The 12,710-nt window shown below is 34.0% G+C and overlaps 1 protein-coding gene across 1 annotated transcript; it reads right to left on the bottom strand.

Annotated features, from left to right (window-relative positions):
* Positions 1 to 1,168: 1,168 nt before the first annotated feature.
* On the bottom strand, positions 1,169 to 3,024 carry LOC123310401 (putative ankyrin repeat protein RF_0381). Its single transcript, XM_044893870.1, has 2 exons — positions 2,977 to 3,024; positions 1,169 to 2,218 (listed from the first exon to the last, which is right to left on the bottom strand). The coding sequence occupies exons 1-2, from the start codon at positions 3,022 to 3,024 to the stop codon at positions 1,169 to 1,171; spliced, it is 1,098 nt and encodes a 365-aa protein (XP_044749805.1).
* Between the last annotated feature and the right edge of the window lie 9,686 nt (positions 3,025 to 12,710).

Here is a 12,710-nt window from a genome sequence, read left to right as displayed (position 1 = left end):
TATTATGATACTATACTGAGCTCTTGTATTTTCTATGCAAGCAAATAACTGGATTTGGTATGCCTTCAATCAGTTTTTATAAACTTCAATTATATTCGTCACCTATTTTCCGAAGAGATTCGACATTGTTATAAAATACGTAATAACAGAAACATTTACGTAGAACGGGCAACATAGCATTGATTTAAAACCCAAAAATGTTTTGACAAGCTTCATAACCCCACATTTTCGTACTATACAGAGTGAAATGTGTCAAATTTCCATGGCCAACCGACTGCTAAAATAAAAGTGAATGAAGTATAGGATTAAATTCGTAAGAAAACATTTGATTGATGAAAACAGTATATTTGTCACAATATCACCATAAATATCACTTTTTCGAACTAATGATTAACATTAATAATATTTTTAAGAATAAAATATTACACAAATTATCACATCATATAGAAAATACAGGGAGAGTAGAAAGTGGAGCACAAAATTTATATATTCGGTATATATGCTGTTTTGTAGAAAAATGTTCAGTTTTTATTTATAATTACGCAGCTTGTCATTTATAATTGTGGAGTTTATGATGCATCCTCTACGAGGGGTGACAAAGGTATATAGTTGAGGTTTCCGTAAGTTTTATTTCTGAAAATAGATAAACCTTTTGTTGCTGATATGAGGATAATTTTTTGATGTGTTTTTAAGTTGACCCTTTTCATTATAGGGATGAAATGGTTAAACTTATTGTATTGGACTTTTAATGTATTTTTAATGACATACACTTTAGAAGTGATTGACATTTTGACGTATCATCGAAAACATGCCTTTTTCATAGGGTGGTAGTTGATGAATTATCTAAATGAATATCACAGTTACAGAAATAAATGAACAAGCTTTGTCCATTCACCTTCCATCGATTAACTACAATAAGAAAAAGGCATATTTTCGTCGACACTTCAAGAACATCGAGCAATCCTGTATAAAAGTGATAAAAAATCTCGTTAATGACTGAATAATCCTCAGCATCAAAAGGTTTTTCCATTTCTGGCACTGAAAGTTGCAGTTATGCATGAAAAATTGTTCAATTTGAAATAAAATTCATCTTTTCTAGTATTCTTACACGAATTAGTTGATACCGAAGATATGAATTTCGTTCAGTACCTATTAAAGGCACATACAATTAGTTTCTTTTCCTGTTTATTTCGTTCCAAGTTTCGACTATTTCCCTGTAAAAGATAGAAGATCTCACGAATGATTTTGAAAGCTCCTCGTACGGGTTATCTACTTCAGTAGCGCCAACAATATTGTCCACTCTCCGGCAAAGTATGTCGTAGATGGAACAGTTAAATATTTTCTTATCCTTCAGTCCGATGAATTCTTTCTCGAAATCCCGATAAGTACGTGTCAAATCCCGATCAGACTCTATCTTTCGTACCACGCTCTCGTGAACTGGCAAGTTTCTGTGTTTGTTGATGATTACGTATTTGATCATCAAGAAAAGACAGGAAACGTTTCCGCACTCCGCGGCCATGTCAAAAGCCGTCATTTCGTCATAATTCACCACGTCAAGATTCACCCCGTTTCGAAAAAGCATGGAGACGATATTGTCGTTGTCTCCAGCGGTTGCCTCGTGTAAGGGCGTCTCGCCTAGCATGTTCTTAGCGTTTACGTCTATCCCATAATCAATGAGGTATTTAGCGATGAATCTCGCTCTACGATGCGGTATGGCAGGGTTTCCAGTGACAGTATGCAGACAATTGTTCCGCAACGAATCCACGTTGTTCACGTCGATACCGCTGTCCAGAAGTTTCTTGATCAATTTTATATCCTTCTCCTCAGATTTGACGATCAGCTGTAACAAGTTGTTTCCCGTCGCGTTTCTGGCGTTTAAATCGGCCCCGCACTTCAGGAGTTCTTCCAGGCATTCCAGAGCTTTCGGGGAATCCCTGACCAGGTGTATAGGTCTGGAAGAATCGTTTCTTTCCGCTTCAACGTCGGCGCCGTAGTTCACCAGTGTCTCGATTAGATGGGGGTGTCCGAATTGGACGGCCATGTGGAGAGGGGTTGCGTTTTCTTGATCTGTTACGTTGGGGTAGGCTCCTCTTTGTAATAGGTCTAACACTTTTTTGTGGCTTCCCTTCTGTACCGCTAAATGAAGCGCAGAGTTGTAGGCTTCATCAACGGGGGCGTCTATTCCAGTTCGGGCTCTTTTGTCTACGAACTTCCTGACCTATGTTTGAAATGAATAATTAATAAGACGCTTATGAATGTTATCAACATCATCATCAGAAAAATCGAGATGATTAGATTTTTCTAATTTCACATATACTTTTTAATTTTTGAACATCAAATTACTCGAAAACGGCGCATTATACGAGAAAATATGAGGAATACTTTACTTTTCAAAACGTCCAAATATTCATTAGATAGCATTCAACTTAGGTTCAAGGGTTGTAGTCTTCGACTTTTTGGTATTTTTATCGTACGTAATGATAATAATGAGAAAACTGGAAGACTTCGGTGGTATCTTGTGTTCGAAAAAGATTCACCAAATAAATGAAAAAGTATATTCCGAAATTCATTTCTTTCGATGAAACAATTTGTGAGATAGAACTGAAAATGACAATTTTTGAGGTTTTTCAACAGCCTGTATCTTTTGAACCGAGCCGATTCGAAAAAATGGAATAAGAAAAAAGGGTTTCTTTTGACCTTGAGAATCTACTGTTAAAACATTTGTATGAGTCAAAGACTCACCCTGTATATTGGTGACACTCGCAAAAATTACCAGCAGTACTTGAAAAATTCGAAATAAAACAAATTTCCGGATACAATCCGCAGAATTGGAGAAAAACAAATCAACGACTAAACAACAATTCTCCATATTCTAAAGGAAAACAATATTTTGTACCTCGAATCTAAGTAATACAAAAAAATCGCGTACGTATTTTTCAAAGAAATATTGACGAAAAGTAAACAATTTCTACTCACCCTCTTCAAAGAATTGGAGAACCGCCTCTGCAAACTTCCACTCAACATTTTCGCGTAAAACTAAAATTATAACACTCACAAGAACCTATCGCTTCTTCAGAGGTAGTGAACACTGTGAAGAAATATTCAAAATGCATCGGAATATAATATTTGGATTTTTATATAGGTATGCAATGTAGGTACTAGAAGTCATAAGGGTATTAGAACTCTTTAGATTTCCAGGTACCAAACAATTCCGATAACATTCATCCGAAGTAAAATAGATTCGTAATGTTCAACTGCCGTAAAATTCCTGGAATCATTGTAAAGTACTCATATCAGTCCGGGGTAAAATCCCTTCGAAGAAACGTGGAACACAAAAATATACGACATGCTTAAGTTTATGAATGGCAATAACCAACGGTTGTAGTAGAGAGCATGACAAATATTAACAACCCCACATAACCCTTCATGAGTAATGTAAATTTGAAAGAACAAAAGCTCGGACATATAAACAAATTAAAGAAACAACATGATTCGAAAAAATTTCTTGTCACACATTTCGCATAAAGCAAAAGGGTCACATTTCGTGGAACACCCTGCATACAGCGTTCAATGAAATATTAAAATGTTAATGGATCATTAAACTGTATAATTGACGTTCTGGCTGAAGGGCTTTTCTGTGGAATTGTGAATATTGAAAGAGATTATACACTGCGCAAAAATATAGAATATGATTTAAGGCGGCAAGAGGCCCAGCTCTTACCCCAGCCCGTCGAAGGGCGCGTTTGGATTTTGCGAGAGAGCATATCCATTGGGAAGAGGCCGATTGGGAAAGAGTTCTCTTCACAGATGAGTCTAGATTCTGCCTCTAGCATTGTGATCGACGTTCCCTTGTATACAGACGTCCACATGAAAGATATGCTCTGTGCAATTTCCTGAATACTACTGGTTTCGGGGGAGGATCGATTATGGTATGGGGTGGAATATCTTTGACTGCTCGCACAGACCTAGTGGTCGTTGATAATGGAGCTATGAATGCTGATAAGTACCTATATAAGGAACATTCTTGATGAGCATGTAGTGCCATTTGCCCCATACATTGATGAAAATTTCATTTTTATGGACGATAATGCCAGAGCCCATCGTGCGCGCATCCTTCAGGAGTACCTTGAAGAGGTTGAAGTCTCTCGAATGGAATGGCCAGCAAGAAGTCCATATCTCAATCCGATTGAGCAGGTTTGGGACAACCTCAATAGAAGGCTGAGAAGTTCAGAAAATCATCCAGCTACTCTTATTGACTTAGGAATCCAACTCGGAGAAATCTGGGAAGGATTAGATCAAAACATTTTAAGATCACTCATTTTGAGTATGAACCGCCGTTGCCGAACTGTAATTAACGCAAGGGGTGGAAATACCAAGTATTAAATCACTCATCAGCATTTCAGTATTTTGAAAATTGTTCATTTCTCTTCTTTCACATAAGATTCGGTGAAATCCTGAATTTTTCTTCCATTTAGTGTGTCTTGTTTCGTTCAAAACCTTCCCGAGAGAACTTAAAAAATAAGTTATAAATAAAGTCAATGTACAGTTAACTTTCATTAAAATTGGGATTTTCAGAATGTGCATTAATTTTTTACGCAGTGTATTTTAACGATGAATTTATTAACAGAAAAAAGGCATTCTTTAAATCGATATATACATTAATATAAACACAATTATTATTTACAATCCTCTCATATGGGAACTTGGTCGAATAATTGGTAAACCGATTGTGGTGAAATCCTTCCTTTCTGAATATATATCTTTAATTCTCCTGACTGTAAGCTCCCAGGTTTCCAAAACCTCGTCGAAGAAGGCTGATCGTGGTTCGCCAACCATCGCTGTATAAGGATCAAGAGACGAGATAAGCGTCGGATACATATAAATTCGGCCACTCAGTATTTGGAAAGGTGTAAATGGGAATCTCCCATCAAACCTGACGGAGTTCTCGAAATGAATTAAATCCTTATCGAGAAGATGCCACAGACATCTCAGCTCATCGTCAGAGTAGATATCCTGATGGATCTTCTCAGGAATAGGAATTCCATTCAGTGTATGGATGAAGGCGTATTTCATGATCAATAATTTCATTTTAGAATTTCGTCTCTTGATGGCCAGCTCGAACGGATTCAAATTCTGCTTGTTCAGCATGTCCAATCTTGCTCCGTGTCGCAGAAGACAAGCAGCCATTGGAAGGTTACCGTAGGAGACTGCTTTGTGCAAAGGCGTCTCGCTGGCCATGTTTATCGCGTTTACGTCTATGCCACGGTCTGTGAGGATATATGTTGCTTCTTTGTAAATCTCCGGATTCACATTCGTCAGCATCGCTAGGCAATGCAGACAATTGTTCAGTTTGAAATCGGTGTTGCTGGCATCGCTGGCGTTATCTAAAAGTAGCCTGATCAATTCAGGACTAGGCCATTTTTTAGCAATCAGCAGCAGCAGGGTGTTCCCCCTTATATCAATGGCATCTAAGTCGACGTTATATTTGAGAAGTTCTTCAATGCATTCTTTTCTCTTTTCACTGATATCATTCACCATGTGGATAGGCGTGGAACCGTCGCATGTTTCTGCTTCAACATTGGCACCATTAGTCACCAGGGTTTCAACCAGATGGAGATGCCTAAATTGTATAGCCAGGTGGAGGGGGGTAACCTTTTTCGAGTCAGTGGCATTGACATTAGCTCCTTTTCGTAATAAAAACAGGACTTTCTTCAAATTTCCCTTTTCGACAGCCACATGAAGATCGGTTTTCTGAGGATCCTCAATATTTTCTTTTGGAATATTGATGGTCTGTAAAGAATTTAAGAGAAATTAGGCGATTGTTATGAAGTTAATACTTATATATCAGGTTTTGTGAACAACAAAAATTCAGTCGGTCTATACAGGGTGAATCTTTGACTCTTACAAATATTAAAACAATAGATTATTGAGGTGAAAAGAAACACTCTTTTTTATACCATTTTTTTCGATTCAGCCCTGATAAAAAGATATAGCCATTTTAAGTTTTCATAATGAGCCATAGAGAAACAAGATTCCCTTCAGAATAACAAGCAGAATCTATGACACTACACATATATGGTTCTTTTAAACAGAATTGCAATCAGTCAAATCAGTTCATGGTACGTAATGGTCATAATGGAAAAACTGGAGATGTAGGTGATATTTTGTGTTTAAAAAAGTTTCATCAAATAAATGAAAAACTATATTCCGAAATTCATTTCATTCGATGAAACCTTTAGTGAGAGAACATTTTTTTATGGTTTTTCATCAGCCTGTATCTTTTAAACCGAGCCGATTCGGAAAAAATGGTTCAGAAAAAAAGTGTTTCTTTTGACCTCAAGAATCAACTGTTAAAATGTTTGTACGAATCAAAGATTCCGCGTATACAAGATTTTCAAGAATCATTGCAAATCTCTTTACAGAAAACTTTTATGCACTTACCATTTTGCGAGAATTGTGGTGACTTCTTCTATTCTTTCTTCGCGACATATTTCAGGTTTTAAACACACTGTAGATTAAAAATTTTAACTGTACTGACACGAATTGAAAAACGAAGCACAACTGTACCAAGACACCCATTTACGTTCATTTATATACTCGTAGGAATAGCTAGGTACGTAATTTTTTTCTGAGAACCGTAAGATGACCACCGAAATTTCTGCCCCCTTTCAAAATCTCAAACTACCTGACAAATGACAGTTAATGTTTATTTGCCAATTGGGTTTAACGGCCCTGTAATAATTTTGGGATGAGACTTAACTTTTCGGTTAATTTGAATTCAGATTAGGAAGGGGGCAATAAGGAATGTTTTTCTTAAATTGAAATTATTCCGAGAATTTTTATCAGAAATATATTTATGGAACTGTTGTGCGAAACTTTCCAAATACACAGTGACATGGAAGGAGAGGGCATTTATAATTATACTTCATTCAAATTTATTTTAGCAGTCGGTTGGCCATGAAATAATTTCCTCAAGTTTTTGTAACTAGAACGAAGTTAAGTTGGCACTCATGAAATGTCGTTAATGTCATAACGCCGTTGCCACAACTAATATCAATTTTTATTACGAAAATGCCGAAAGTGATTGAAAAAAGAGACAGGGTTTCAGGAAGTGATATTTAGAATTCAGGTCCGCCCATTCAAATAGTTATACCCTGATATTCTAAAATCCACAATACGTTAGACGGTAGCGAACATAATTCAATGTAAGAGAATTTATATAATGTTTCATCTGAATCTAAACGACTTATATTTCAGCTGAATATTTCCAAAATCAGAAAGATTGTGAATGAAGAGGATGACACAGAATTTCCTTCTATTGGGAGACCTAAAAAAGTGGTGGCATTCGAGAATTTTATGTTTGAGTGAATTAATGCGAAAAGTTTACTACAGGATTTTCGATAAATGTCATCGGAGAATAAGTTCCCTAAAATGGATTTTTCTATTTTTCATTTGACTTGTCCTATACAATGTAAATGTCTTATGGTACTAATAAATACCTATAATTATTATTATTACATCAATGTATTAAGATGAATAGCCACAAATACGCGCAAGTTACCCTGTTACTTGTTTATTCATGTGAAATTTTTGTTCAAAGGTGAAGTTCATCTTAACTTGAAACTTCCTTCAATTTCTTTTACTTATATTGATGCAAGATGATTTTTGTTGAAGAATTTAACATTCTTGTAATTATCTGTTAATTCCTTCGGGAGATACCCATTCCCAACTACTGCATCATATGCATTTCATCTTCGAGTTAATATTTTTGAAATCTAAAAATGATGTAAGCCAAAGAAGATAACGAACATCAACTCTCCTCAAGCTAGTGCATATTATGATATTATACTGATCTCTTGTATTTTCCATGTGAATAACTGGATTTGGTATGCCTTCAATCAGTTTGCATAAACTTCAATTTTGTTCGTCACATATAATATTTTCCGAAGAGATTCGACATTGTGATAAAATACGTAATAGCAGAAACTTTTACGTAGAACGGGAAACATAGCGTTGATTTAAAACCCAAAAATGTTTTGACAAGCTTCATAACCCCACATTTTCGTACTATACAGAGTGAAATGTGTCAAATTTCCATGGCCAACCGACTGCTAAAATAAAAGTGAATGAAGTATAGTAATGTGAATTACATTACTTAGTTAATGATTCCAGAAGTCAATATCAATAAAAAAGAAGAATATCATGATTCATTACTTGAAAAATGGAAATCAATAATTTTTATTAGAAATCGATTTGAATGATTTTGAATGTTCCAAAGGTTGAGCATTCGTAATTATGATTCAGCGAAAGCTTTTAGTTGATGATAACTGTTAATTTCAGTTTGAAATATATGAGTTCAGCTTTTTTTTTAGTTAAATATCAATGGAGGTTTCTGCAAGGCCTTCTTTAACCTATTGGAGGCCCTAGGCATATATAGGTAGGATAATATGGTCAATGCAACCTTGACTCAGCTTAACTTTTTTATCATATAAAAAGAAACTAGTTAAGCATGATTTCTTATTTATAACAGCGAAAATGGACAAGTGGAAAAATAAATTGAGATGTTAATTACAGGAAACGTATTGTCAGTCTTGCTTACTGTTGCCATCATTTTTTTTTCGTCCAATTGGAGCTTGAAGAATTGTTCAAAAGTGAATTCTTCGTATAAGTGATGAAATATCAATATTGAATATTTTTTCGCATAATCAATCAAGTTTCTTCTGATGGGAAACTGAAACGATAAAATAATTCCTATGCATGATTGTATCTCGATAAAAAATACGGATTCCAGTGACGAAAATACATATACAATTTTAATTGTAAAAAACAGGTGGTTATCAGTGGTACATCATTATTAGGTATTATAGGGCAATAAGAAAATTGTGCGGTAATTGGAGAATAAATAAAATCAAATGATTATTTGAAGCCCAGTAAGATTCAATTAAATGTCTTATCTGCCAAGTAAGACATAAAACAACAAACTCTACAAATATTTGATTGCCACTTAATCAGTCTCACGTAAACTCAGTAAGCCGAAGTATTTTTTTGAGTATTTCGAATGATAATGGTAGCTTTTTGCAATGAAATATAGATAAGATATTCACACACAGTAGGTTTGCATTCGAGACATGGTTAATTTTCTCTCAAAAAATTCAATCTTAATGTAGATTGAATAACTGAAGAGTAAAATTATTTTCTTTAAAATTTCATACTTTTTATTCAAATTTGCGAATGTAATGTAGTGTGTGTTCATTGAATTTGGTTCCAATTTCGTTTTTGGCTCCCCAATGATTAGATACATAATTTTACCAATTTGTATTTCAAAAAATTATTTTCACGTGAATTTTTTTATTAGTTTTATTGCATGCTGTAAATTTGAGTAGAATGCACGAGTAATCTCATCACTCACTTCTTCCAAAAACTAACCCATTTCGAAATATCAGATCCACCCCAATTTAATTTTCAGAATAAAGTGACCTGTGCGGCACAGGAAAAGTAGCAGATAAGCTATGACAGTCTTCATGAGGCAGAAATAATCATTTACGTGATTTGCTGATTTTCGCAATTGTATGTTTCTATGTTTTTACCAATCAGTCAACTTCTTGAACCTGAATCACACAAGTTGTAAGAGAAATGTGGCTCCAAGTTCCAAGGCCCTATCCTGGTATTTTATGTATTCATTTAAGCAACTAGAATAGGTCTCTTGAGTAGAATGGGGAGTGAATCAAAGGTTAGCTTGAATTATTCTGAATATTTTTTGTGGATCAGTATTAGTATTCAAAGAATATTTTTACAAATTCATAAATTGGGGACATGATAGCTTTTCCGTCACGAATGGCTTTTAAAGCTTTGATGTTTTGAAGCAGTTTATTCATAGAATTCCGATTTTAATTTCACTGCTGACTGCACACATATCGGTAACAAAAACTTCATTCGTTAAAAAAAGGGTATCAATATTTTCTGCATCATAATATCAAAGTTGAGAGATATGAATATGGAATAATAAATGAATAGAAAGATACTTACTGCCAATTAAAATAATCAACTATCAATCATATAAGCGTTCATCAAATTTCGCGAAAAAGATCTTTTATTATGGTTGTACGTAGATATGTGTATATTATGGACATTCTGCAAGAAAATTACTGCATATGAGTTGAATAGAAAGAGTGAAAATATTCGTTTCAAAATTAAATTAATGAGAATTATAAGTAAAGTAAGAGAGATGGACATGTTAACTTGTGAATTATTTGAAGTCAGAGAAATAAGACTTCAAATCTCAATATATTATTGAAAAAAATTTCCATGATGGTTTCTGAAATGTCAATGTCAGACCTCTCTTATTTTTGAACAATTATATGCATCTTTGTAAGTAGAGCGATGCTTATCAAAAGAATGAGTGGAAAATCATCATGTGTAGATTGAATTTACGTAAAGATACGCTGCTCAAAAACTGTATATGTACTGATATACTAAATTGTCTAGATACGGTTCACGTCCCTGAAATTGCAACAATAAGCAAGACTTCTCTACATAGTAGATAAATGAAGATAATGAAGATTATGCCTGGTGGAGTCTATTACAAACACCTTGAAATCAAGGTTTTATATCGAGTGGAGCCTCTAGTTCTTCGTGGTGCTCTCACTCTTGTCGGCATTGCATGAGGTTATCAAATTATCAATGAAATTTGATAAACCAACGCACTAACTGTTAAAGTTGGCTTTTAGACGCGTGTCAAACTAGTGACAATCAATCCACAACAACACACCACACAAAAAATATTATACACCACAAGAAATGAGTTCCTTGCAATTTTTTTAGTTGAGCTATCAAGTATCAATTGTCATGAGGACCATATTTTGTGTGTGTTAATATACCTATCGTCATGATATATACAGGGTGTTTCTAAATTGAACGTACAAACGAAAAGGGGAGATTCCTTAAGTGAGTTTAAGAAAAAAAGTCCCATAAACATGGGGTCGCAAACGTTTCGTTTTCGAGATACAGAGTGTTGAAGTTTCAATTTTTTTCAAGTTTTTTCTCGAAATCGTTGGAAGATACGACAAAACTACAAGAGACCGAAAAGTTTAGTACCTATAAGAACAAAGCTTCTTTTTACATTTTTTCAAATTAACAATATCCAATATCCACTTCATTTTATGAGCAGTGTAGTTTTCGCTCTTATTAAATATTCCTTAAGATATCCGAATAGTTATTTTCCGAGTTCTCACAGTGAATCTGAAATTGCACCGGAAAATTTTTTTTCGGACAAAAACATTTGAACACCTCATTTATCGCTTGCGGAGTCTTCGAGGAAGCGAAAACTATGAGATTTCAGGTAATTGAATCTACCTCAGAAAGCTCGAAAATGGAACACTTAGCAAATTTCATTTTGCGCAGAGGACCTACAAAGAAAGGTAATTAAGGGCCCCTTATTTCAGACAAGTCAGTGAGATGAATTAATTCGGTTAGTTAATACAATTAATTACAAGATGTTTTAAGACATCATTCTGAGTTAAGTCTGAAAGGATGTGTCCGCAGATAAAGCATCAAAGAGTCATTTGAACCTTAAATACGCTCATTTTCAATATAATTAATCTATAATTTGGCGTTAACGTTTTTCAAAATACAACGCAAAAATGTTTCAAAATATTTCGTGAAGAGTAAATAAAACCCATAGAATAAAATTAATTTTTCAGAATCAAAGAGTACTTATTTAAAAGAATTGAAATCAACAAATAAATTTTGCCAGCAAAATAACAGTTTTTTATAGTTTTTTTCAATCAAGACATTTCATTACAAGAGAGGGAAAAATACAACCTTTATTTTGCATCAAAACTTTTTTGATTTGTATTTATTTCAATATTTAAAAATTTAATTGAAAATGGAAATTCATTTGAAACTTTTCTATGACTTTTTTCCATAAAACTGTTCCTTTGATCACAAAAAATAAAATAACACATAGGTTCAGTATGTTTTCTATGTGCTCAATAACGTTTGTGTGTGTATGTGATATTTCATTATTTATGATCAAATGAACAATTTCATGATATAAAGGCAAGATAATTTTTTATTCATTCAAATGCACGCACATTGGTCTGATGCAAAATAATATAGGGGATGCATTTCACCCTATCGGTTAAAAAAACCATAGTGAACTGTAATTTTGCTACCATTATTTATTTGTTGAAATGTTTTCTTCTGAATATTTTTTTCACGGACGTATTAAATAAGATGGATTATTATTTGGCCCTAACTTCAAAGGGCTGCAGCTTGGAGGAGAAAGGGTTTTGAACAAAAAGTTATGTGAAAGAAATGCAATTTTGGCTGAAAAATCACCTTTCAAAATTGTTTGCATCAATTTTGAAAATGTATGTTTTTCCCTAGTTTCTTCCAATAAAATACCAAAGAGGTATGTATTGGCTTTTTTTTTTCTTCTAGTTCTCTTTCAAGAACTGAAAAATGAAACATTGTCAAAAGAAAATGTAAATTTCGGACTTAGTAATTTATTTCTTCAAACTAGATTCCAAATGTCCCTATTGAATATTATCAAAGAGTTGATACTCTTTGATATTATAAACCGAAATATTAGATATATTTTATTAGAAACAATTATTCCACCCTATCAATCAAAATTCGTTCGGAAACACCACAGAACACACCCATGATTTGACTTACTTGACTTACTTTATGGGAAACACCACCACTTT

The sequence above is a fragment of the Coccinella septempunctata genome, chromosome 3 (genome assembly GCF_907165205.1).
Source record: "Coccinella septempunctata chromosome 3, icCocSept1.1, whole genome shotgun sequence".
Lineage (NCBI taxonomy): Eukaryota > Metazoa > Arthropoda > Insecta > Coleoptera > Coccinellidae > Coccinella > Coccinella septempunctata.
Note: the sequence above shows the minus strand (reverse complement) of the source record. Positions and strands in the feature narration are given on the sequence as shown.

What these genes read in the sequence shown, in the direction of transcription:
- LOC123310401 (XM_044893870.1), bottom strand. Translation starts at nt 3,024, where the DNA reads ATGTTGAGTGGAAGTTTGCAGAGGCGGTTCTCCAATTCTTTGAAGAGG. An exon ending in TCTCCAATTCTTTGAAGAGG is followed by an intron (nt 2,219 to 2,976) that starts GTGAGTAGAAAT and finishes TTTCAAACATAG; the next exon opens with GTCAGGAAGTTCGTAGACAA.